This window comes from Colletotrichum spaethianum, assembly GCF_022836535.1.
Source record: "Colletotrichum spaethianum MAFF 239500 DNA, contig12, whole genome shotgun sequence".
In the NCBI taxonomy this organism is placed as follows: domain Eukaryota; kingdom Fungi; phylum Ascomycota; class Sordariomycetes; order Glomerellales; family Glomerellaceae; genus Colletotrichum; species Colletotrichum spaethianum.
Window position 1 is genome coordinate 568,011 of NW_026054782.1, and position 24,295 is coordinate 592,305.

The 24,295-nt window shown below is 52.0% G+C and overlaps 5 protein-coding genes across 5 annotated transcripts; 2 read left to right on the forward strand and 3 right to left on the reverse strand.

Annotated features, from left to right (window-relative positions):
• Positions 1-4,340: 4,340 nt before the first annotated feature.
• Positions 4,341-6,374, reverse strand: ColSpa_05481 (uncharacterized protein; the record flags this gene model as incomplete). Its single annotated transcript, XM_049271693.1, has 3 exons — positions 4,341-4,817; positions 4,870-6,018; positions 6,126-6,374. The coding sequence occupies 3 exons, from the start codon at positions 6,372-6,374 to the stop codon at positions 4,341-4,343; spliced, it is 1,875 nt and encodes a 624-aa protein (XP_049127650.1).
• Positions 6,375-10,683: 4,309 nt separating this feature from the next.
• Positions 10,684-12,602, reverse strand: ColSpa_05482 (H/ACA ribonucleoprotein complex non-core subunit NAF1; the record flags this gene model as incomplete). The annotated part of the gene is given in 4 exon segments (XM_049271694.1): positions 10,684-11,231; positions 11,251-12,066; positions 12,132-12,511; positions 12,532-12,602. The coding sequence occupies 4 exon segments, from the start codon at positions 12,600-12,602 to the stop codon at positions 10,684-10,686; spliced, it is 1,815 nt and encodes a 604-aa protein (XP_049127651.1).
• A 2,547-nt stretch (positions 12,603-15,149) lies between these two features.
• ColSpa_05483 (tripeptidyl aminopeptidase) lies at positions 15,150-16,440 on the forward strand (the record flags this gene model as incomplete). Its single annotated transcript, XM_049271695.1, has 2 exons — positions 15,150-16,321; positions 16,371-16,440. The coding sequence occupies 2 exons, from the start codon at positions 15,150-15,152 to the stop codon at positions 16,438-16,440; spliced, it is 1,242 nt and encodes a 413-aa protein (XP_049127652.1).
• Positions 16,441-17,552: 1,112 nt separating this feature from the next.
• ColSpa_05484 (uncharacterized protein) lies at positions 17,553-18,090 on the reverse strand (the record flags this gene model as incomplete). The annotated part of the gene is made up of 2 exons (XM_049271696.1): positions 17,553-17,730; positions 17,840-18,090. The coding sequence occupies 2 exons, from the start codon at positions 18,088-18,090 to the stop codon at positions 17,553-17,555; spliced, it is 429 nt and encodes a 142-aa protein (XP_049127653.1).
• A 4,259-nt stretch (positions 18,091-22,349) lies between these two features.
• Positions 22,350-23,132, forward strand: ColSpa_05485 (uncharacterized protein; the record flags this gene model as incomplete). Its single annotated transcript, XM_049271697.1, has 1 exon — positions 22,350-23,132. The coding sequence occupies one exon, from the start codon at positions 22,350-22,352 to the stop codon at positions 23,130-23,132; it is 783 nt and encodes a 260-aa protein (XP_049127654.1).
• Positions 23,133-24,295: the final 1,163 nt, after the last annotated feature.

The following is a 24,295-nucleotide window of genomic DNA, read 5'->3' on the forward strand; positions in this document are numbered from 1 at the left end:
ACGACTCGGACGGTCGAACAAAATTTGTACAATGTAAATATGGTACCCGAGGAATTGAGCGCCGCGTGGTAGCGGCAGTTGCGAACAATAGATGGAGCTACGAACTGTCGACTATTGTGATGGCAAGTCTCGGTTGACCGTGTCTTCCGCAATCCGCTTTCGATCATGTCAAAGACGGTTGTTTCAAGATATTCGACAAACGTTGAATGAAGTGCACACGACTACTGATCCTGTGTGGTTGGCAACAGAGAATGAGGAGACGGAAGTCTATCTGTCAACATTGGGTCTCAAGATAAGCAGCTGGGAGAAGTTGGCCCCCTGTTGATAACCACCTCTTCCAACACGGCGAATTGCAAGCCCACGGCTCCAAGTGTCTCTATTCGGTGACAGTGGTTCGTTGCGACAGCTTCATTCGAGCGACAACATGGATGATGCCCTCGACCAATCACAATCGCTGTAAAGGTAAGGCAGCAGGTGGGTCACTTGCGATCATGGCCCAGCTTGATATCAGAAAGTCCAGGATTTCCTTCTCAATTTGACATAGCAATGTAAAACCAGCATCTTCCACATGATCCAAGTCTTGATATCGTTGTTTGCACAAGTTTCTGGTTACTTCGCCATAAGGACATGTGCTTTCGGAACATGCTTATATTCCCCTAGCCTGGCCGTACGTATGTTGCAGAGTAGTAGTCTTGATGATTTGGCCTGGAATCTGGCCGGGAGACTAAGCCTGGCAGTTGTCGTGAGCAATAGAAGCTCGCAATTCCGCTCTCACAATTCGATGGGGTCATTGGAACAGGAGAACGGTTGATGGAGGCAGTCATTGCCGAGGAATCGAAGGCGCCCTTGCATACCCATGTCTGAATACTCAGTTAACAGAACGGAGAGGGAAGCAAACCGGGCAGTATATTTGTATGCTGGCAGGCCATTCCAACTGCTTGTCAATCTCTACCACGAACACCAGTTCGAACATCCAAGGTCAAGCATATTCAACTATCGACCAAGTCCTTGCCTGTGACTGCCTCGCCTTCTCTATTCGCCTCTATGAGCTCACATCCCTTTGACCCGAATAGTTCAAGAACGTAGGAATGGAACAATACAGGGTTTGCTCGTAGTTTCCCGCGAACACAAGTCCCAACCCACGGTACAAGGCGCATGTGTATGACCGCACCTACTTCTCTCAATCACGTTCCATTTCCTTCGGTACCGTCTCATGGTGCTTGTACTTGAGAGGCTGATTGCGGCGGGATAGTTGGGTTACTAAAACGACGGGACTGCTACTTTTGCCTATCGGCATAGCACAAGCAATGTATACAAGAATGGCCCAGGGAAGTAAACATTATTCTCTATGGCAGGTATGAGAAGCGGGTCGTCAATCTTGAGATTGCAGCTTAGAATTTGGGCATTTATATCTCTTTATTTCTGGTGTTCGACGTACCCCATCTCATTGCTCACGTGGTTCGGCGAATCATCTGTCTTCCACTGTTGATTATGAACTTGAAATACTTCGAGCTGGAAATGAATACATAGGGGGATAGTCATAGGCAACCATGCCGAGACACCGCTTCCGGACTTACCAGAATTCAGGGGAGAGGACTTGTGGGACGCCTAGGCTGTATATTGCATCCAATGATCAAGACTCGTGTATGGTAACGCAACTGGTCCGCGTCTCGTTCCTTAGATGAACAGAGACGTATTCCTGTCAATGAGCCACTGAATCATGTTTATGATTCGGCGTATGGTTGGTTCGTATGAGGAGTAGAACCGTATCACGAACGTCCTTCATGTCAATCCTCAGGCGAGTCTCCGCTACAGCTCTCAACCCAGGGACTCGTGCTTCTTTCTTTGTCGAGATGTTCATGGACTCTGTCAGTCTCTCATCGACAGAGAAAAGATCTGGGGCGTGTCTCCAGTGTTTCCCTGAGTCTATCAAGACTTGGAGATACGAAACAGGGAAATGATACTTCGCGGCACGGACCCTTGGTCTCAACGCGGGCGAATAATGCCTTGCCCTTACTTGATGTCCTGATGATACTCAATTTTAGCTCCGCCTGCTTGATGTCCACATGATTCGTCACTGCGTAGTCTTTAGCACACAGAAAGACTTGGAGTGATCTCCTGTGCAGAGAGATCTCCAGCACGAGGCCTGCGGTGATTGAAGCAGTGATGAATGGTACAAGGACCTCTATCTGTGTTATCAGTCACTACCAAGATGTCCGTACATGAATACTTCATACGTGAGAAACCCATGACGGGAGACAAGATCTGTACGAAGAGCACCTCTCGTTGCCTGTCATCTCGTAAGAACGGTGATTTGTTTCATTATCTATGAGACGCTCCCAGTGACAAGATCCTGCAACCGGTCTCATTCTCCCTAAGATAAATCACTTCTGGATGCCTACAAGTCATAAGAGGATGCGAAGAGCCATTTGATGCGTACAACAGCATGATGAACTACCGGCTCTAGGCACGATTCGCCGAAGGAGGTTCGTCGCTCAATGCCTTTGGAGTAAGAAGCAGAAGACCTAGAAACCCCTCTCATTTCCCCCTAGGTGACCAAATATAGCTCAGTTCCATCTTGAGGCGAGAAGCAGACGTATATTCACACGTGGGAGGCGGTGGAAAGGGGCGGCGAGTGTGCTGCCCCTCTTCGTCTCTGCGGGGAACGTCGATGGTCGGCCTCGTCGTGGCAGGCTGAACAAGCACACGTGCGAGGCTTGAGGCCTCGAGACTAGCGTTTCCTCGAAACAAGCGACGTCATGAGAACAAGGTGCTCCAAAGATCGGCCATGAGCCAAGACATGTCCATGTTCAGCATCATCTATCGGGGGCGGGCGGGCGGGGGTTCGTTTCTTTACAGCCTTGGAGCGCCAACAAGCTGGCAGGAGGTGATGATGAGCAGGCAGGACACACGAAGTATACTCGCGGAGCATATCAAACGCTTTCTACTGGCATGTGTCACGGGTTTTGATACGGGGTGGCTTGGTCACCAGACCTGACCGTACCCGTTCTCGGCCGCTTCCACTAAGCTTGAGATACTGCAGCTGGCAACCCCCATTGAGCACGATACATTCTCTGCTGCCGACGACTTGCGCGTCCGTCAACATGAAAAGACCGCGAGGAACGCTGATCCTGGCTCTGTGGGCTGCATCATTTGGATAACGACGTACTCACGAACGCACGAATACGTCCTCAAGGATGGGATGGGACCCGGTTTGCAAGACGACAGTCTGTTTGAGAGCCAAGAGCACACGATGTCCAGCCACCACGGAAGCTCATGTCGAAAGTCTCGGGCTGGCCTTCTGATTGTATGTGGGATTTTTGACAGTGGGGGTCAAGGTAAACCACCTCGATCGAGATTGGTCTCTCTGCCCAGCTGACAATGAGATAAACAGCCAACGTGGGGATGTCACGTTGTTCGTTGCAACTTACAAGGAGCATCTACGACTTGGCCAGTTGTCCTGCATCTCTGCTCGACGGGAAGCATCAGGTTAGCTCGAATCACCGCAAGCCAAACACATCAACATCGATTCAAGTTATCAGCATCTCATTGTCTACCTAGCTTGCTCGACACAAGCATCTCTGTCGTCCTTCTTTCGCGGGAGGACACCATCTCCTCCATCTATGCATCTCTCATTCGCCTACCGCATCGTGTCACCTAGCATCTCGCACTATCCTGTCCCCTTCATGCCTAGCCATTCAAGGCATCAAAAAGGGACCCAACGCAGCCTGCATCGTCGTCCCACCCTACTTTGGTCGCCCCGGCTTTTCGCGGGAACGGCCAAGCCCAGCTAGCCACCAGAGCTGCAAGAAGAAACCATGAAACGAGAAGAAGGCGACTTAAAAAAAAGCAAACAACAAGAATGAGGAATATACATTAAGCACTAGGCGTGTTCCCTGTCCCGGTACTCAATCGAGGCAACTGCAGAGAAAAGGAGGCTGCTGGTTGGATGGATTGAGTCGAAACAGGTATATCGAATCGAAATCGAGAAAAAGAGGGGGTTGAGTGAGCGTCGAGAAAGATGGAAGAAATTCAGTTTTGCAGGCCTTGACGGGTATCAGGATGCAAAACAGGTGTATCAAAAGGTTCGTCATGAATGAGTGACTGGAATGGTATAATACGCGTCGTTGGATTCGCTCTTGATCGGATTCATCATCAGAGTCCAGTTGGGGAAACCCCCAGTCTTTTTGGTAGTTTGCAGAAAACGCCTTGCCCGTGCTGTCCAGAATGTATAGTAGACCCTAGTCTGTCGCCAGACGAAAGATGAATCCCCAGTCTTTGTGCCAAAAGACGTTATGTACGGAGGGAACCATTATACGTCGACGCTGTTTTTGTACAGTTTAAACGGCCTGTCCCGGGACGGGCTTGCGGCCGACGGGTCCCATGGGCGGGCCTGGACGACCCTGAGATGGGGACCCCTGAGGCCCGTTCTGAGGGCCATTAGGAGGGCCGTTGGGGTTCATTCTGCTGGGCTGAGGGATTCGGCTAGGTCCTGGGGGACTCGGCTTACGGCCTCCCATTCCGCTGGGGCTCTGAGGTCGTTGTCCCGGAGGTCCTTGGTAGCGAGGACCAGGGGACTGAGGGCGGCCGCCAGGCCCCATGGGGCCGTGTCCAGCGGGGGAAGCGGGTCGGCCACCCTGATTCATGGGGCGCTGACCAGGAGGGAAGTTGGGGCCGGGGCCGCGAGGAGCGCCGGGACCCATCGGTTGGCCACGAGGTCCTTGAGCCTGGGGAGGCCTGGGCTTGACGGGACGAGCGGACAAGCAGGTGCGCGGCACAACACCCTGCTGGGATCTATCCAAGCGGATGCAAAGGGCCTAGTGATATGTCAGCGTAAGAGCCATGGCTGTTGGTGTTCCCGTCACTTACCCAGCCGTCGTCGTACTCGTGCAGAAGGCGCACAAGCTGACCGGCTCTCAGTTCCATCTCATCCTCGAGAGTGGGCATGAATTCGAGCTGCACTCGGTGAACAGTCGTGTTGGCGGGCCCGCCCGCAGCGGCGATAGCAGCAGAGCCCGTGGAGGCCGAAGACTGGTGACCAGGGCCGGCAGAGTCCGTGCTGTAGGCGGTTCCGGCGGGTGAAGCGGGAACCGTAGACATGGGCGCAAGAGGAGGAGGTAGAGTAAGGTCCAGGGCTTTGGGGCCGTCCTTCCGAGTCGACGCCTTGCGAGTCAAGGCTCCAGCCGCAAGAGCACCGGCACCAGCAGCAGCGGCGGCGCCGGCAGCAACATCAGCACCGTTAACCGCGCCGGAAGCCGGGGCACCTGAATCAACGGCAGGGGGAGCTTCAGTAACGCTAACGATGGGCAGAGGCTTCTCATTGAGGTTCAAAGAGCGGACAGACTCCTCGGCAATGGGCCCATTGATTCGCTCGGCTTGAGCGCCGAACGGGTTGGCGGGGTTCGCGCTTTGGCTCGTTGTCGGTCTGTCCCAGGCGCTTTGGCCAGGGTTGCGGATACCGAGAGCAGCAGCAGCAGGAGCCAAGTTGGCGTTCATATTAACAGCCGGGTTCCGGCTGGCGCGTTTGTCGATGTTCAGGTTGGGCAAGAACTGAGTGACAGGACGGAGGCTGATACGGGGAGCGCGGGGGTCCTGACTGGTCACGGCGGCGGCGGTTCCGAAGCCGTTGCTCTTCTCATCCTCATCAGACAAGCGCTGCTGCTCCAGCTGCCTCTTGCGGCGGTTGAAAAGGTAGAAGACGAGCAGGAAGACAATAAGGACACCAGCCAGAACACCAATGGCAATACCAGCCTTTGCGGCACCGCTGGTCTCAGAGCTGGTCGACTTCTCCGTGGTCGAGGTGGCGCTCGGCGATGCGGAAGAAATGGCGCTGGCACCATCCGCGGTCGCGGCGGATTTTGTGGTTCGGATGAGAGTCGGAACGTCAGTTGCAATAGCGAGGGTGGTGGGGATGCTCTCAGTGAGGGGTTCCTCAATGACGGAAGGCAGCGAGGTAGATGAGTCGTCGTCGACGGAGGTGGACGAACTGGCGGGCGTCATGGCCACAGGCGCGCCAGCCTTCGCGATGGTGGTTTCGGTAGAGTCAGACGACGTCGCCCTCGTCCGGGTGGGAAGGGGGGATTCAGCGACCAGCAGTCTCGTGGAGGAGCTGGGGTGGCGCGAACGTCGCCGTCGGTGACGGTCTGGTAGATGGTTTTGATAACAGTCGACCGACCTTGTCTCGTATTAGCGCGCCGTGTGGTCGGGACTTCATCATCGTCGTCTTGTCGGATCTCAAGTTTACCTCCGTTAGTTGGGCTGTCATCCTCGTCATTGGACGCAAAGGGATTCAGATCCTTGAATGTCTTTCCAACATCGTCCCAGAAGTCGGGGTTGCGAGGCAGATGCCTGTGACCGTGGTGATGGTGAGCCATGTCTGAGGTTGGCGGTCTGGTCCAATCCAATCGAAATGGGTGTGAGTGCGACTAATCCAGCCAGCAATCGTCGTGATCTGTGAGGTTGGTAGTGAGGCGTTAGGGAGTTTGTATCGTCAATATCGTGGGTCTCGGCGGGGTATCTGCAAAAGGAGGGAGTATCTCGCGCGTGCGGGAGAGGCTGGCGATGAGAAAGTTGAAGGGATCGGACTCCAGAGGCGAGGTAGTATTCGTAAGGTGGTCGTCAAAAGAATGAACAGGCTGTATAGATGGGTCCAGCCAGGGGAGTCGAGTGGTGTTGCTCAGGAATCGTCGACGAGAGAGAACTGTCTTTGGTACTCGAGTATGAGTGTTGTTTATTTGAGAATGTCGAGTGATGTGTGTGCGTTGTATGTGTGCGGGTTTGGAACGAATGCAAAGCGGCGCTGGGCCCAGAAAAAGAGAGTAAAGTGAGAAGGTGGGTGAGGGTGAGAACGTCAAGACGATCGCTCTCACTACCAGCTCACAGTCGTTTGACAGTCGCAAAAAGTCTTAACGGATTGTCATGAAGACGAAGCAACGTCGTGTGTTGCAAGTGTATGTGGGTGGAAAGAACGGATGAATCTGCACACGGTGGGCTCTTGGGGGGGCTGCGGGAGAAGACGACCCGTTTCTCTGAGCAGCAGCGACAGCAAGACGCAGTGCAGTCAGTCCCAGTGAGTGAGCGAGTGCAGTTCGGACGGGATGGAGAGGAAGGGAAGGGATGGAAGAAGAGAGGGACGAAAGTGGGAGGAGACAGTGAGAAGAAGGGTAACGGGCATGTCGAGGTTGCATGCAGTCAACGGCAGATGCTGGATGATTGGGAAAGGGCCCCGAGCAAGGTCGGACGGATGACAAGGGTCTGGGCGACTGGAGGATGATTGCTGGGATGGAGATCCTTGCTGCACGGCACACTCGAAAGGGTTCCAAGCGGCACTCAGAGTACATAGAGACTAGGGACGACTCCCACTCTCACTCACTCGCCCACACTCGTAAGACTGGGAATAGCAGACAGCGACAGCGAGCGAGGTCCGTGAAGAAGGGCCAGGATAAAAGGGGAATGGCGCGCTTGTGTATGTTGGTGAGCCATGGAAGAAGAAGGAGGTCATGGCTCCTGCCCTTGCAGTCCTTGCCGTGGTGTTAGTCGCATCCGGGGATGGCCCTTGTGGTGTCTAGGCTTGCTGCAAGTGCAAGTGCAAGTGCAGGTGCGAGTGCTCGGATCCCACCTTGCACAAAAATCTAACAATGAGGGGACAAGCACGAGGCACAAGGAATGCGCAGTAGCGGCCCCCCAGACTTCGACGGTCATTCGACAATGCACTGGTCCAAAGCCGCCACCTCGCCGAGTCAGTGTTTCATCGTCCGTTCTGTTTCTGCCCGCCTGTCTGTCTCCCTGCCTGCGCCGTCAGGTAACACCGCCATTGTGAGCTGGTCGGCCAGTCTGAATGCGAACCGCCGTACACTACAAACATTCCACGATAGTGGCACGAATCCGCAAACCGGGGGGGGGGGGGGGGTTTTGTGTGGTTTTTTGGTTTTTTCTTTGTCTGCGATACCCTCACGGCCACAGCGCTGTACCACGGTAGGCACCCAGGTCATGATGGCTTGCGAGGTATCATGGCTTGTCTTTGCATAAAACAATGCGCTGTCATGTCCCCCGTTACAAATGCCTCACTCGATTCAATCGCGCGGAGGCCCGGCGCTTTTCCCATCCACACCGGCGCCCATCTTCATCAGTGCCATGCACGGGCTACGCTAAGGCAGGGGGGGGCGCCTCTCAGCACCCTGTCTGTCAGGTACCTGTCTCTTCTGGTTGGCTGAAAAGTATGCCTCTGCAGGCCCCACCGCGCATCTCACGAAATAAACGAGATTGTTTGCTCAGGGTTCCTCCCATGTTCGTCCAATCACTTCGTCCCAAGTGGGCACAGCAACGACGGCGTTTACCCTGGCCCGAGCTCCCAACCAGCGGCCCCCAACATCCAACGTCCCCTGCTCCTTCCGTCACTCGTCACCGTCACCCAGCACCCCGACCAACAGGGGCCGCCATCAAGTCCAAAGTGCGGGACAAGGGCGTTGATGGCCAGTCACTCCAGCATCACACACACACATACAAACACACACACCAAGGCCACAAGCGCCGTTTCCCCTTTCCCTTGCACAACCGCGAAGCACCATCTCGCCCCAGTAAGCCGCCTCTTTGTGCCTACTTTGGGCGCGACGCGTTTCTTCTCTTCGCGAAGCCCGCATCGATCCCTTCGAGAAGCGCGGGGCGGCTGCTCTCCTCATGCAGGTCACCACATTTAGACCGGCCCACCGACTCGAGAGGAAAGGCACGATTGCACCGAAATAGCTTTCGTCCTCGCTCCGTCTTGTTGGAACTTGCCAAAAGCCGTTGTGGCTGGCGCGTTCGGTGGTGAGGCTGGGCTGCCTATCGTCATCTCAATATTCGGACCGGAAACTCTAAAAAGCCTGATACAGACAGCGCTTTCTTTGCACAATGTCGCAGCTGGCACCGACAGCCAAAGTCTCATTCATCCGAAAGCTCCCCGGAATAAGCGATCATGTCCCTTGCTGCCTTCCTGGCACAACATCCTCGCTGCTCCTGTAAAGAAAGGTTTTCACTCGTAAAGGCCCAGGTCCCTTGGTCGACTCTCAAGAGCCTCAAGGCCCCTCTTGAGCTTCAGGTCAGTCGGGTGCCCTGCGTCTGCTGGCCTCCGATACGAGACATATCGTTTGATGCCCTATCGTATTCTCCCTCGAAAGGTCGGTGTGCTGCTCAACTGCTTGTCAGGCCAAGCACAACGTTTGATCTCGTTGCTTTTTCCGTTATGTTTAGACTTCCCGCTGTGCGGAAATTTTCAAAGGTCCTCAAGGAGAAACAAATCTTGAAGGACCCAATTCCAAGACATGCCTTGGACGACGCTGTCGGCCGGCAATAACCCAACGGCGCAGCCCAGTGAAATTGATAGTCTTTCTGAAACAGACCGGTTGGTCCGCCCCCGCCGCCATTCGCCCATTGTCTCTCCCCCCCATGATCTACCACCCTAGTCAAGTACATAGTATGTACCCAGCGGGTGCCGCTGCCAAGGGTTCTTGTGCCTGGCACTTCCACTCACTTCTGACGGCCATCTCCACACTCAAAATGACCGACGCTTCCTCGCCCACCAGCCTTATCCCGTCACCCATGCAAGAACACGCGGAGAGTTGATGGCAAATCTATGGCCTACGGGTAATTCCCAGGGGAAACCCCCGGATGCGACTTTGGAGGAAGACGCCGCAGGCAGCCAACGACGTCCGATGATTGCGAATGGAGCCCTTTCGGATCCTTGTGAGATTCTCTCCAACAACAAAGAAAACCGCGCAATCACTTCAGATTGTCGTTCCCAGGGTGTCGGGAGCGTCGCATCCATGACATAATCGAGCGGGTTTGGCTTTGTGCGGAACCTGGGCAACCGAGGCTTCAGCGTCGTAGATCTACGCATTCATCTCACTGTCTCCTATGCAAGGTCTTTTGCCAGCCAGCCAGTAGCCGGCATTGTTTCAAACGACGAGCCCAATCTGAGGGAGCCTTCGTTTCGCTCCGGTTATTTGGGAGAAACAGAGACAGGACCGGCGATCCGTACAGTACATACTTCGGCCCTACGTCATGCAGCTCTGCGACAAGAATGTCTCGTCTCCTTATTGAACTAGACAGGATCTGCCATACAGCCGAGTGACGGCATGCGACAAGTTTGGCTTTGGGAAGCCAAGGACACTGAAGAGCTGTCAAAAATAAACATGGCGGCTCAATCTGTTCAGGCGTAAGCCTCGGAGCCAGCATGTGCGCTGGTCCAAACAGAACACGCACAACCTTGAAACAAATCGTCTTATCTCTATTCCACAGACTAGGCCGTCCCTTCCCTTTGCATAGTCGCTTTTCATGGTCTAATGATTACAGCATACGGTAGAGGCTGCTGTTACTTCTTAAGGTGTCATCTGGGTAATTCGCTGCTCAACCTTCGGGTCTGGATTCCGGGCCGGTGTAGGAACTATGGCAGCTAGGGCAAGCCACCCAACACAGCTCGCGCCCCTGGTTCCGAGGCCTCATTTGCACAGGACGTCCGCGCGCGTTGCGGGCATGCGCGACTGTTTCTGATCCTTCAGGATACTGCTGTCCATGATCCAACCTGCGCCGTCGACCGCATCCGGGAACTGAAGAGCTCCCCTCAGCGCGTTGTGCCACGGTATCCTGGTCCCCGATGGAGCCTATTTCGCGTCCGCGCACTCCGTCCAAGCCTTCCCTTCCGCAAATTTACCGTGGAGGCGGCTGAGCGCCCCATTGATGCGGTGGCTGAGGAGGCTGCTGAGGCGGCTGTTGCCCTTGCTGCTGCTGCTGCTGCTGCTGCTGCTGTCCGCCTTGTTGTCCCTGATTCTGCTGCATCTGACCCAGCAAAGCCGCAAAGAAGGCCGGGTTGATGTAGGCCCCCTGCGGGTTCTGCGCCGTCTGTCCACCCTGCGCCGGCCAGCCAGGCGGCGGCGGCGGCACTGCGGGAAAGCCCTGCTGTCCCGGCTGCGCGGGCAGGCCAGGGAAAGGGAAGTTGAACGCCGGTGCCGTCGGCGCCGGTGCCGTCTGCTGGGGTTGTAGCTCTGCGGGGGGGAGGAGCCTGGTAGCCGCTGTTGCCGCCCCATTGTCCTTGAGGCTGCTGTTGGCTGCCCTCTTGTTGTGAAGAGTGATGCCTCTGGTGCGGCGGCGCCGAGTATCCGTCTCTGTGGTCCCCTCTGCCTCCGTGGCCGGCACGTCCGCGGCCGCGACCTCCTCTGCCTCTGTCGCCCCGTCCCCTGAAGTCGCCTCGTCCGCCTCTGCGGCCGCCGAACCGACCGGGCTCGGGCTCCGTGGTGAAGTTCTGCTGCGTCGGCGGGACCTGGCCGAAACCAGGGGGCCTCGCAAGCGGCTTGTACGGGCCATCGTCCTCGTCGTCGTAGTTGAGGCCGCCTTCCACCGGCGGCGCGCTGACCTCATTGCGCAGCGGGTGCGGCTCGCGACCGCCCCGTCCCCGGCCCTCGCCGCCGCCCTTGCCGAACCTCGCCTCCTTCTTCTTCTGCTTGATCTGTCTCTTGTGCTCCGCCTCCTTCTCGTCGTCCGAGAACTCCATCTCGTCCTCCGCAACCTCCTCGTCGTGGATGTTACTCGCATCGGAGCCCTTGAGGCTCTTGAGCGGCTGCGTGAATACAAAGTTTGCGTGCGCGGGCGGGTAGTACACCTTGGTCCCGACAGCCAGGCCGGCCTCCTTGATCTCCTCGGCGGTCGAGAGCATGACGGTGTACATGGGCTGCAGCACCTTGCCGATCGTCTCCCACACGACACCAAACACCTTGCGGTCCTCGGTGCAGAGCACGGACCCCGTGTCGAGGACCTGGTACTCGCCGGACGTGAAGGCCTTGACGACCATGATGTTCTCGACGATCTGGTCGACGAGGCCGAGCTCCTCAATCTTGTCGTCCGCGGTGAGCGTGACGTCGGGCTTGGGGATGGTCTCGACGGCCATCTCGTTCTTCGTCCGCAGGTGTCCCGAGGCCCCGGCCTTGCCCGCATCGTTGCCGCCCTCGTCGTCTGAGCCGCCCTCCATCTCCATCAGCATGCGCGCCGTCTCCTCCACGCCGAGCAGCTGGTAGCCGCCGGCCTCGGACTCCTCGTCTGACGAGGAGTCATCGCTGCTCGACTCGGACGAGGACTCGTAGGGCGAGGAGTCGATCTCCCACTCGGGGTGTTCGCCTTCGGCGGGGGTTGTTCTGCGGCGGCGGTGCCTTCGACTGCCTGGGGTGCTGAGGTGTCTTGGGCCGCAGCGGTGGCCTCCTGAGCCGCAGCGGGAATCTGAACTGGTGGTGTAGGGTCGAGTCCGCTGATCATGGCCTCGAGGGCATCGGTCAGGGAGGGGTGCTCGGTGACATCGTCGACGTTCATGGCCTCGGGCTCGTTGGACTTGGCCTGCTCCGGCGCAGCGGCCGACTGTGCTTCAGGCGCAGGGGCGGGCTGGGTTTCGGCGGCGGCATTCTCTCCCATTGTCGTGTCCTCATTCTGTTCCTGCTTTTGCTCCTGCTTCTGGTGCGGGGCGCCGTTGCTGGTGTCGATGCCCTCGAAGCTGGCCGCTGCCGCGAGCACGTCGGGGGCAGAGGCGGCAGGGTCTCGTTGGGTTTCGCGAACCCCAGGCCGGGGATCTGGAAGCCCGACATGTTCTGGGCTTTTAGGAGGGGTTTTGTGATCGCCTCTACTGCGCGTGTAGTTCTCTGTGTATTCTGAACCGAAATGTGAAAATCTTCTCGAGCTGCGGTCACAATTGGAAACAAGCAGACCTTGGACGAGGACCCGGGCGCAAAAGAAATCGAGAGAGTTGGGGGTCCGATAAGAAAATTTTAGTGGAGTCCTTCCAGCGATAAAAAATAAGGTGGAGACTTCTTGCATAGCGCTATTCGGTGAAGGTTTGTGCCCCCACCTTCACCGACTTCACCCGTTCCCAAAACGGGTCACCTTCCACTTGCAGCCAATGTTACAACTCTCGAAATACAACTTCTGTTGTGCCTTTGTGATTAGCAACACTTCCTGATTCTCCAGTCGTGTAAACTGACTATAAGTAAATTTGCTTCTGCATATATTTTCTGCTGAAGCTCTGCAGTCTTTTTTATCAGGCTCTGTTATCGGGATGTCTAGGCCTGGGCAGCGCGCCTGCAGTAGTGCTTCAACTCGCTAACGGCTCATTCTTGGACACTCAATGTCTGATTGTTTGCACAAGCGAACTCCAAAGCTACTTGTTCAGTATCCCCCAGCTCTTCAAACTTTTTCAGAGGTGGCACGTCAATATGGTTGCCTCTGACTCCAAGATTCACCCGCATCAAAACCAAACCTGCCGCGATAACTGGGCTCTGAATGAGTCACATGACAACAGTATGGGAAACCTTTATTCGATTTAAATCACCATATTCACTGGAATCTTTATTCGAAACTATTCGGACGTACTTATCGTTCAGGACTAGGTACATCCTATGATACCTGAACGCGTGTTCTCTACTTCCCTGTGTATATCTTTAGCCGGTATTATGGATGTTGCGCTCATACTTTTTACACCATGAACGCGATGAAATTTACTTTTAGAATGAATCAGAGCTCGGTCATTCTACACGAATGGCCCTATGAGGCGTCTTGGTTTCCATCGGTGATTGGTGCAGTCGAAGTTGAGGCCAATGACTGCCGCCCCTCAGCTCATCACTGTCGCTATGTAGCGCCTCCAATGTAGGTTGAAATATCGTCTCTTTGTGAAGTGTCTTTTCCCTTATATACATAGCTCTGTGGAAGGTGACGTTCTTGGGTTCTATCCCCTGGTTAGCATTCTTACTCTGCTCAACTAATATCAACCAGGCTCCGTCTAGGAAATGGCCTATCATAAAAAGACACTAGCACATTCCAATGGAATGTATAGTAGGTTTATAATCAAGATCGACTCTGGCCCCAGGGTAAAGTCAGGGATGACATCGCTCCAACGCAGGAGAAGGTGGCCGCGCCCCCATGGTCATTAGTCCACGTCTCATACCAAATGATCTAAATCTTGAGACGTTCTTAAGATTTCCGTCAGGGTTCTAAGAAAAATAAGGAACACGAAACTGCCTCTTCTAGCGCAATTACGCGTCAGACAGGGAACAGACACACATGTAAACAAGCTTGTTGTGATTCACATTACGCTGATAAAGGGCATCAAGCCAATGAGGACTGCGAATTGACTGAAAATAGCAAGTTCTCGACGACGTCAAGATATCTCGTATTTGAATCCATGAAGCCCGATCGTGGCTATGGCAAAGAGCTCGCCAGAGAACATCTGTAGTCTTGATTGGTTCGGGGTAGACATGGTATCTGCACAGAGACTTTGGCTGCTGCCTATTGCCCACGCTATCCACAACGGGAAGATCAAGACAAAACGGACGTCATCCGTCATGGTCTACAACACCGCATTCCAACCAGAGCTGAAGACTATAAATAGACATCCTTAAGCGACACGGATATCCATGCAGCACAGCCTCCTTCTAATCTCCTTTTCTAGCTATCGTCAGATTCCCCTTGTAAACTACCTAACGTTAGGCAAAGAATTGCAGTGTTGATACAATGGGGGGGTTTTTTTTTTTTGCTAAACTGTTGAAGCCAGACCAAGATGGTGGGATCAGAAGAAGGGACGGCGGAGAAGTCTGGATAGATGTGAATTTGTCTCGAAAGGGATGACCCTCACATTATTGGCTACGCATAATTGACCCTGCAGATTCGTCTCAATACGGAATACAGTCAAATCCAAGACTATTAAATATCACAGGATTTCCCGTGTAGAGAATTGGCAACAATTTCATAAGACAGAATCATCGAGCTGATTGCTCAACTCACTCAAATATCTGCTTGGGTCTGAATCTGCCTCACAACCGCTGCCTCAACCACACCGACGACAATGTTGTCATGGAAGCTTTTCGTGACGCTTACGCTTCTCAGCGCGGGAACATCAAGAGCGCAGAACTGTAGTTTCGACTCAATCACACCCTCTCGAGACCTCGTCTGGTGTGCGTGTGGAGGCAGTTTCCTCTGTGCTAAGCTCGATGTAGGACTACCCATCACATGCCCCTCATTTGTCACTAAAACCACAAAATTAGGTTCCCCTTGACTACCAGAGACCAAACCTGGGTAGAGCCGCCGTTCCTCTGATCAAGTTCCCAGCCGCCTCCAACTCCCCGGATGGTCCCTATCGCGGCATGATCCTCATAAACCCGGGAGGGCCAGGAGGCTCTGGCATCGAACTCGCCCGGAACAATGGCTCCACAATCCAAGCCGTGGCCGGCTCGAATTACGATATCGTAGGCTTCGACCCCAGAGGCGTTGGACTCAGTGAGCCGCGACCGAACTGCTCTGCAGGCATAGTACTGCCCCGCAGTCAGGTTCTTTCTCGGCGAGATGTCCCTAGGTTCGTCGATAGATATTACCAACAATTCATCGACTTTGGTAAGGAGCTCGGCGAGCGGTGCCAAGCGCAGGCTGGCGCCGATACCGAGGCCGGCCCGCACATGACCAGCGCAGTCACCGCTCGCGATATGTTGAGCATTGTAGACGCCTTTGCTGTTACCCCTGATGGCGAACGTACAGCACTAAACTCCACTCTGTTGAACTACTACGGCATCAGTTACGGTACATTCCTTGGCCAGACCTTTGCTTCCATGTTTCCAGGCAGGGTCGGTCACTTTGCGCTTGATGGAAATGTTAGTCCCGAGGGATTCCAGTCAAACTTCACTTCGAACAGTGTCAACCATCTCGACGGCGTACTGGGGGCCTTCTTCGTCTACTGCCACGCCGCAGGGCCAGCCTGCTCTTACTACACAGGGAACACAGCAATGGATATATTCAAGCGGTGGAATGCTTCGTTCGCTCAGCTTGATGCACGGCTGGCAGAGGCCGAGAACTGGTCAAACGCCACGGAGATTGCCTTGGCTTTGGAAACATTCAAATACACCTTACTCGACGCAGCAGTTGCGCCATTGAGCGTGTTCGGCAAGATCGCGGGTTCCTTTGTTGGCTTGGAAGAGGCTCTTTCATCGAATACCCTTGCTGCTTGGACAGAGCAGACCAACGTGGCTTTTGGCTTTGATGGCTTGGAGGGGTATGCAGGCTCGCATCCTGAACAGTCTCTCGGCGTTCTGTGCTCAGACCAGAGCAATGCTTTGTATGGGAAATCGTTAGAGGAAATCCAACCTCTCATCAGCGCTCTCCAAGATCAGAGCGTGGCTGGAGAAATCTGGACCTCGGCAATGCTAGGATGCCTCGGATGGCCCATCAGATCCAACGACGTATTCCGAGGGCCGTACGGTGGTAACACCTCTTACCCGGTGCTATTCATCGGCAACACCTTCGATCCCACCACACCTATTGAGAAGTAAGTTGCTAATTCATGTGTTTCGACGACCACTGACATGAAGAAATAGCGCTATCGCGAGTATTCCGAAGTATACCAACGCTCGGAGTCTCACCGTCGACAACATGGGTGTAAGTTGAAGGTCTGACTAAGCAGGTGCTTTCATGCTGACTTCTCCAAGCATAGCGTTGCAGCAGCTGGACCCAACTTTTGTGCATACGGTGTTATTCGGTCGTATTTCCAGGATACGATGTGTGGAAAGAAACATTACTGTCCGCTTGAGGCGGGACCATTCGGCATTCGGTTGAACGGCACCATTCAACAGAATTTAGAAGCGGCAGGCCTCTCGAATCTACGTCGTTTATACTAAATGAAACGACAGTATCTTGAGAGCATAGTTCTGCATCTAATAGTCTGTTGGATCTGAGGAACGAGAATACATCTGCAACACCAAAACAGTATTTGACACTGTTTCCGGGGTTTTCTATCGATGAGGTAATGAGCCCTTCTGATCGCCATAGTCTTCAATTTATTTAGAGTAACGAGACGGGACAACAATTCATGAGACTTTCTCATTAGACAAAATTTGACATGTATCACAAGACGCGAAGTTAAACTGACTCTCGTGCTTGTCTCCAGTGAGATTACTGAGCGTCTTGTTTGGTGTTGAATAATTCCAATGGATAATTCTAAAGGAAAGAAAAGATATGTACGTGTACTAATAGAGTTACCAAGGGTATCATTTGCCTTCAACCAGGTATCGGCGCCGGCCAGAGCCAGGGCTGGGGCTGCCTTGGGGCACTGGATCGTGCTTTCAGCGACAATAACCCCTTACTGTCTTCCTAAAAGTAGTCAATACAAACGAACAAACCAAGGCAACAGTGACGATGATCGCAGATACATGGAACTACAGAATTTGTTTGCTAGCATTTGGCCCATTGAGTCGGTGGGCTTTGGACAGTCGTTGCTGCGGTTCATTTGTGAAGTAGCTTCCTCAAGATTCAAACGAGCGCCGATCGATTGACCAGTCGAGGTTTGTGCCGATAGGGGCTTTATAACACTGAGGTATAACAATATGTGTCAGGGTATCGGCATCTTGTGACGAAGACGCGGTACATTATTAAATATACGCTACAGTAACGACGGTCATTGTATTATATCTCAACCCGCTTGTTGTCCATTGTACTCTGCCACAATAATCGGAACCAAGCACGGACTGAGGCTTCTGGATGCTAGAAAATCTGAAAATACTCTAGCAACCAGAGACATAGTTGATGGTGGTCAGACACCCGTCGCCCCAATGCTTGGAGCCACAGACCCTGCAGCCGTTGCTCCGGATGTCTTGGTAGTCATACCACATCTGGTTACCGGTGCGAGCACAGCCGGATTTGCCCTGGATGAAGACGCCGCAGCCATAGCCCCCAAAGACGCTGGAGCATGCTCCCGTGTTTGGTCTCCCGCTTCTACTCGAGATCAACGGCGGAAATCATTAGTGTTCGAAGGTTCTATCAAGGCCCTTCATGCCAGAAGGAAACGTACCCGGGAGCGCCGTAGTTGACGTCGTTGTTGCGGATGAGCTTGTTGTTCACCGCGTCGTCACATGCGGCAACTTTCAAAGAAGAGCAGAGGGAGCTTCCCTTGCAGTCGAATGAGTCACGCTTGTCCAGCACACTTCGGGGAACGGGAGACATGTCCATGGCGAGGTCATGGTCGTGGGAGTGCTCTCCGGGGATCGCCACGGCGGAGCAGCTGGCCAAAAGAGCTGAGAGGAAGAAGAGGCTGACACGCATTTTTGGGGCTTTGAAGGTTTTGTTTACACTTTGTATTGGAGAAGTACGATGATGAGCAAGATTACACAGCGTCTTTGCAAGATTCATGAGGCTTTTATAGATTTCTTTTCCACCATCAACGTTCTAACCCACGGAATGTTGGTCAACTCAAGACTGTGATTACCCCGCTTCGAAGACAGAGCGACTTGCCCAGCTACCGAGCGAAAAGCATCGCCCGAAACATCTGACGAGGGGAAGCACATCCACCAGAATGACGGACTTCTGATCCAACGCCGGCAAGACTTCAGAGACTCAGTCCATCAGCGCTTGAGTCCTTTTTGGCCACCAATGACACCTCGGTTAGCTCGGCTGCAGGCTGCAGGCGATCTGTTGCCCATGTTCGGCATGTTCTTTTTGTCGCAGACACGGCAAAAACAATAGTACCTCGAGATCCTGCTGCCAATTCCTTTTGCCGTTAGGTAAAGAGGAGTGAGCGATAAGCATTATGTAGTATGTATGCAACCTGCAGGGCAAAAGAACGTAAGAAGCTTGCATCTAGTCGATCGGGCGGTTATGCAGACAGAATGGACAGTCATCATGCAGCCCTGCTGCAACGGATTGGATCGGCTCAGCTTGTGAATACTTTACTAAAACCGGACTCGGCCCGTCCCCGCGGTGGATGAGGATAGGCTTGTCGTCTGCACTCCAAGTAGGTACGAGTTCTACCTCAAGCTGCTTAGTTCAAAGCCTCACCAGCAGCCTGCGGGACCGGCCCGCTGCTGCCTAAGCCCCTCAGTTAGTAACCATGTCAATATAATGTGGAGAGCGTACATGTACATACAACAGAGAATTTTTAGAGGACTTCAGTCCTAGAAAGTGAAAACTCCATGGCCCCAAGTCTCACTTACCAATCTAGTCTTTGCTAAGAACCAATTCAGTGGTCAGAGGTCCGGAATCTCCGAGAGATGTATATTGTTCTATACCGAGAAACAGCAATGGTTCAGTTATCATCAATAAACAAACCTTGACAAATCTATCAAGGGCGACAACCTTTGACACCTCCATAGTCAGAATTACAATGCTTGCATGAGAAGATGCTGTACCGTTATGGGGGAAGACTCTCTAAACAGGAAATGTTGCTCGACGTTGTTGATCGAATTGTTGGAATCATTGGGAGACTGACAACCCACTAAAAAGTTTAGGTAGCCTGCTGTTTGCGGTATTTGCTACCACCAACCCCTCTTTCGTCAGACTAATTGCCGACTAAGCGGCTGACGACAGGTTATGCTTACTAGTTTAGGCCCACTAACTCCTACAATGAGCGGCCTCATGTACTGAGGCGTGGCGTGGTTGAACCGACTTACAGAAGCGGGCGATGAGAGCCGCCTTGCCTGAGGGAGCAATACGAGGTCATAGTAATGCTACCTTCCTAACATTTCCTAGTACACGAGAGGCGAATTATGTAGGCCGCATATTCCATTCGCCCACCAAGTTGAATCATGTTGAATGCATAGTAGGTATGTTGTCATCCTTGCCCATCGATGGTTACATGGCTAAGGCCAGCCAATGACCAAAACACATGTTTGTCTATAACCCTTTGAACGTAGTTCTACGCGAGGAACTTATGCAGCACAGCAAACTCTTTCGACCGTGCTGGTACCCGCAGGCGTGCCATCACTGTTGCCTTGAGGATTTTTGGACAGAACGGTGACGTCTCGAGCGTTGATGTAAGCTGGTGGGTCGAAATACTCGTTGCAATATAAAAGAAATGTCATACTCACATAGTAGGTGTGAGTGCCATTTACTTCGCAGTCTCCATCACCCGTAGTTCTACCGTCGTAGTTTAAGATAAATGTGTTCGCAGTCGCGAGAAAAAGAAACCAATGAGTCTCATTATCGATTAATCATGGGAAGAGCTAAGATTTGCCTGATAATGAGGCTTCGTCGTTCAGTAAAACCAGTTTGAAGTCGAATCAGTAATCCACTCAACACGAGAGCGACACTGTATTCAGCACCTTGCAGGGCTGTATTTGTAGAGATGTGTTTCGCATTATCAAAGTACACAGGTCAGGATCTTTATTATCTATTCATGTTTTTAAGACAGACCAGAAACCATGCTAAGCGAAAGGTGCTATACGGAAGAATCATTTCTTAGGTTAAGGATATGACCTCCTAGTTAGCTACTTAGCTATTGCCACGAGAGCTTTGCCTCTTCTGAGCTCCTGGGATCAGCCTCGTCATGTGCCTTTCTACGTGGTCAGCATCCGAGGTACCTACCTATAAGCGCCTATATTCCCCACTTGCTTCCTGACTCATATAAGCCACTTTATCTCATGATCTCTTATGCCTGCTGTGCGCCCTAACTCTTGACAGCTGTTATGAAAGGCAGAAGGAAGTCGACTGATTGATTCGAGGACCTCACATGTATACTTCCAGTTATCCTGAGTGAATTCCGTGTCTATCTTAAGAGCATGCGGTCTTTTGGAGGATGTTGTACCTGAATTGTGCTTAGGGAAAGCACCCATCCCATGTCAGGGTAGCAAAGACTTAGCGTGAGGGAACATAGGCCTTTTGTAATTCTTTTCATATTATCCACTGATTGGGCTCCATAGGAGCCGACAACGAGGTTAACTTGGCGTCAATAAGCGCGGATTCGCAACCGCTTCTACGATCATAGACGCCCGTATCGTCGAGACTTCAAGCGGCGTCGAATTGTGTCCTTCGATAATCAGGAATGGGGACGTTGTACAGCCGCATATGCGCTAGACTTGAGAATTGTGCCATTCACATAACAGTGATCTGCACTCTTAATGCTGTGTGTCTCTGGAGTCGAAATTAACCTCTGTACGTGGTTGAGTACCGCAACGATAGGATTCCGTAGCTAGTGGGTAACAAAAAATAAGTTGATTTCATACATTATAACGCCCATCTACTTCAATGCCTAACCATAAACTTCGTATTTCTAAGTAACCTCTATACATCTTAATCAAAGAAATCCATTAAATTAAGTATTGACTTAGGTATTGATATCTGATTGTCCTTCGTGAGCCACTTCTTTAAGTGTTAAATCGCCGGTGAGTGGTGATACACTTTGACTTAGTGCGTATCACTTCTTTTGTCACCCGCTGACGCAGTTGTACCTGGAATCCTAGAACTGTTGTCAATTAGGGCCTCCATCAGCACTCACTGGCCCATTTCGATACAAACAGGTTTATGGATTGATGGATTCTGTTTAACTATCCTACTATTGAACGTTGCTATCCCATCGAGTGCGGCAAGACGTCAAAAACTCGCTGGTGCGGGGTACAGCCAATTACATGTTTTGTTTATCTTTGCAGAGAACTACTTGCCCAATAAAATGTATAGAAATAAGCATGTTTGGAGAAAAGTTGGATACTGAAATCGACATGAATTTTTGACGTCTTGCCGCACTCGATGGTATAGAGGCATCCTTCTCACCATGCCCAGTCACACCAGCCACCCAGAGCAGGCGGATTATTCTGTTGTTGACGCTTACGATTGAGTGGGACAAACACTCGTCGATTTCGAATGAATGGCCTGTTTGCAAAAGGGCGATCTGCATAGAAGGATGCACTAATCACTTGGTTGGCGAGGCTGAGCCGTCCGCCTTTAGTTGTCGGTCTCCCAACACAGCCGAAAATCGCTGTCTTCTGACTATTGCTTATAGTCATTAGCTATTATTTGAATCCCGATTAGGCAGTACCGAGTAGACCTAATTCTGCCTTGAGAATCGCCACATTCTGACTCTCGGGCAGTACGGCTGACTGGGGCGATATTATTAGAGGCTGACTCCCTCCCATGTAGAGTGCATTATTGAATCTTTGCTTTAAATTCGACTTTTCTATCTTTTACAAACGGAACATGAAGCTGCATATTCTAGTAAACCTTTAATTCGATTCAAAATGCTTGACGGCACGAAAGGGTGTTCTTCCATCGATTATGTGGGCTCGCTCGCGACGCTCTGCAACACTGACAGCTATCAATCCATCTGCATTAACGACAACAATGGAAAAGTCAGCTGCAACGTAACCACGGGTAGCACGTTTTCCATCGATGGAGACCTTCCTCACTTCTACTTGTCCTATGGTACCATTGCATGGCTCAGTAACCTTATCAGTTTTTACACCTGGTTCTGCATCATGTCAGGCAATGCCCCCCTCAATCCGAACCGAAAACTCAAACACAGGACGCTCGTCTGTCTTGGAGGCTTCTTATATGCCATCTTTCTGGTTGTAGTTGCGACCGTAAAAGTCCCCAAAATGAAGAACGGAAACCTCAGAACCATCGCCATCGGACACGTCGTTGCTACAGTCATTGTACAGGGAGCCATTTTCTATCTGATGAAAAGTAACGCTGTGGATGACACGGACAAGAAGGAGGACCAGAACAAAAGTCAAATCGAAAAAGACAAGCTCAGCACAACTGTAGCAACAGATATCCAGGAAAATGCTCCCCCTTGTCCCTCGATAGAGTCCGCAAGGTCAACTAGCTCAACAAGCACCAAACTTTCAATAACTGAAAGTGCCGACACAGAAACTCCAAAGAAGGAGGAGACCGCAGAGGAGGGACTTGCGAGCAAGGTGACAGGCCTGCTAGTCTTGTCCCCCGGCCAACAGATTATGTTGGTCGGTGCCGCATCCCTTGCAAAGTACATCATCGTGGACCGAGCAAACAACGGCACCGGATGGCAGCGCGAAACCAGGGATAGTTTCGGTCTTTTCGGTTTTTTATACGGCTTGCTCCTGATCATCAACGTTGTCGTAATCCTTATGTATCTGTCTCAAGGTGCCACACGAGTTCAAGACAAAGAGAGCGTCAACATCAAAGAAAGAGAGAAGAGGCGCGCCGCAGAAGCAACGAAAGCCAGGACAGCATTTCTTTTTGCTGTGGGAGTGTTGGCTGGGCTTGTCAGCGATTGGTGTCGATATTTTGTGCTTGCTGCAGCGGCCAAGGACACTCACGGCCTCGCGCATCTTGGGCAAATCTCGAATCTCAGTCTCATAGTCTTGACTCTGTCGAAGTTGTTCGTGTTTGCCTGCTAGTATTAGCACGGGAATTAGCTTTGGAATAGAAATACTAGAAGAACAAGAAGTAACAAGGGCTTACAAATAAATGGGCCGATAATACTATGGAGGCTAGATTACGTATACCTGGGGATGATATTTATGAGTCTCGAACGGCGTTTTATTCGGAGGTCAGCGGTTGTACTATGGTGAGGACAACAACTTACAGATTTTAGATACTTTCAATTAATAATGGTACTAAACAACTAGGAAAGTTTGAAACAGTCTATTTCATAATTGCTCAAATAAACTATTCAGGTGGCCGATCTTGCTTTGTTGATTCGAACTGAATGTTTTAATTTTGTGGCAGACACCGGATAACTCATTTGGAGACAGCATATCATATCTAGATCATACATTCTCATAGGAAAGCAAGAAACTGTCTAAGACAGAGTACGAACGTATAGCCACAAGTTCAACATGTCACTGCGATGACAACACGTAACCTGATTAATTACGCTTCGCTCATACTCGGTAAGCGTTCTTTCAAACAGAATGCACTAGGCCCATGCAACTCCGACCAGCTGAGATGTAGAGAAAATAGTTTAGGTGTTTTAAGCAATGAACCGAGAGTAATGTACACGACCGTATGATATATACACTGCAAAGAACACAATTTCAAAACTCTGAGAAAGATGAATGAGTTGTTACCATAGCGGTACAGTTTCCAGTAGCTCGTGTAACCCCAGAAGGTTCGGAGGATATTTATCGTTCATGCGTAGCCCTGGCCTGACGATCCTTCCTGATGTATCGACCATTCAGTAGAATCAGAAAACAACGGACATCTCTGATCTACATAACCTGTCATGTAATATCGTGGTTATTCTCTGTACATAAGAATACTAATGAGCACGAGGTTGGTATCGGTGGTGATAGACGGCAGAATTTGGTGACTTACAACAGAGCAATATAAAGCGGCTGGGCTTGTCTCATATCCCCAACAAAAACCTCAATCATGTTGGTTTAAAATCTTGAAGGCCAGCCTCACTAAGAACGTTCAACGGGTGCTAATTTCTGATATGTCTTTGTAAGTTATCCACGCGTCCACCTCGAATGCGAGCCGAGCAGATGTGGCATGTCATCTTGGCTTTCTGATGAGCCGATCTGCGGTGACGCTCAAGGTCTCGCATTGTACTGAAGCG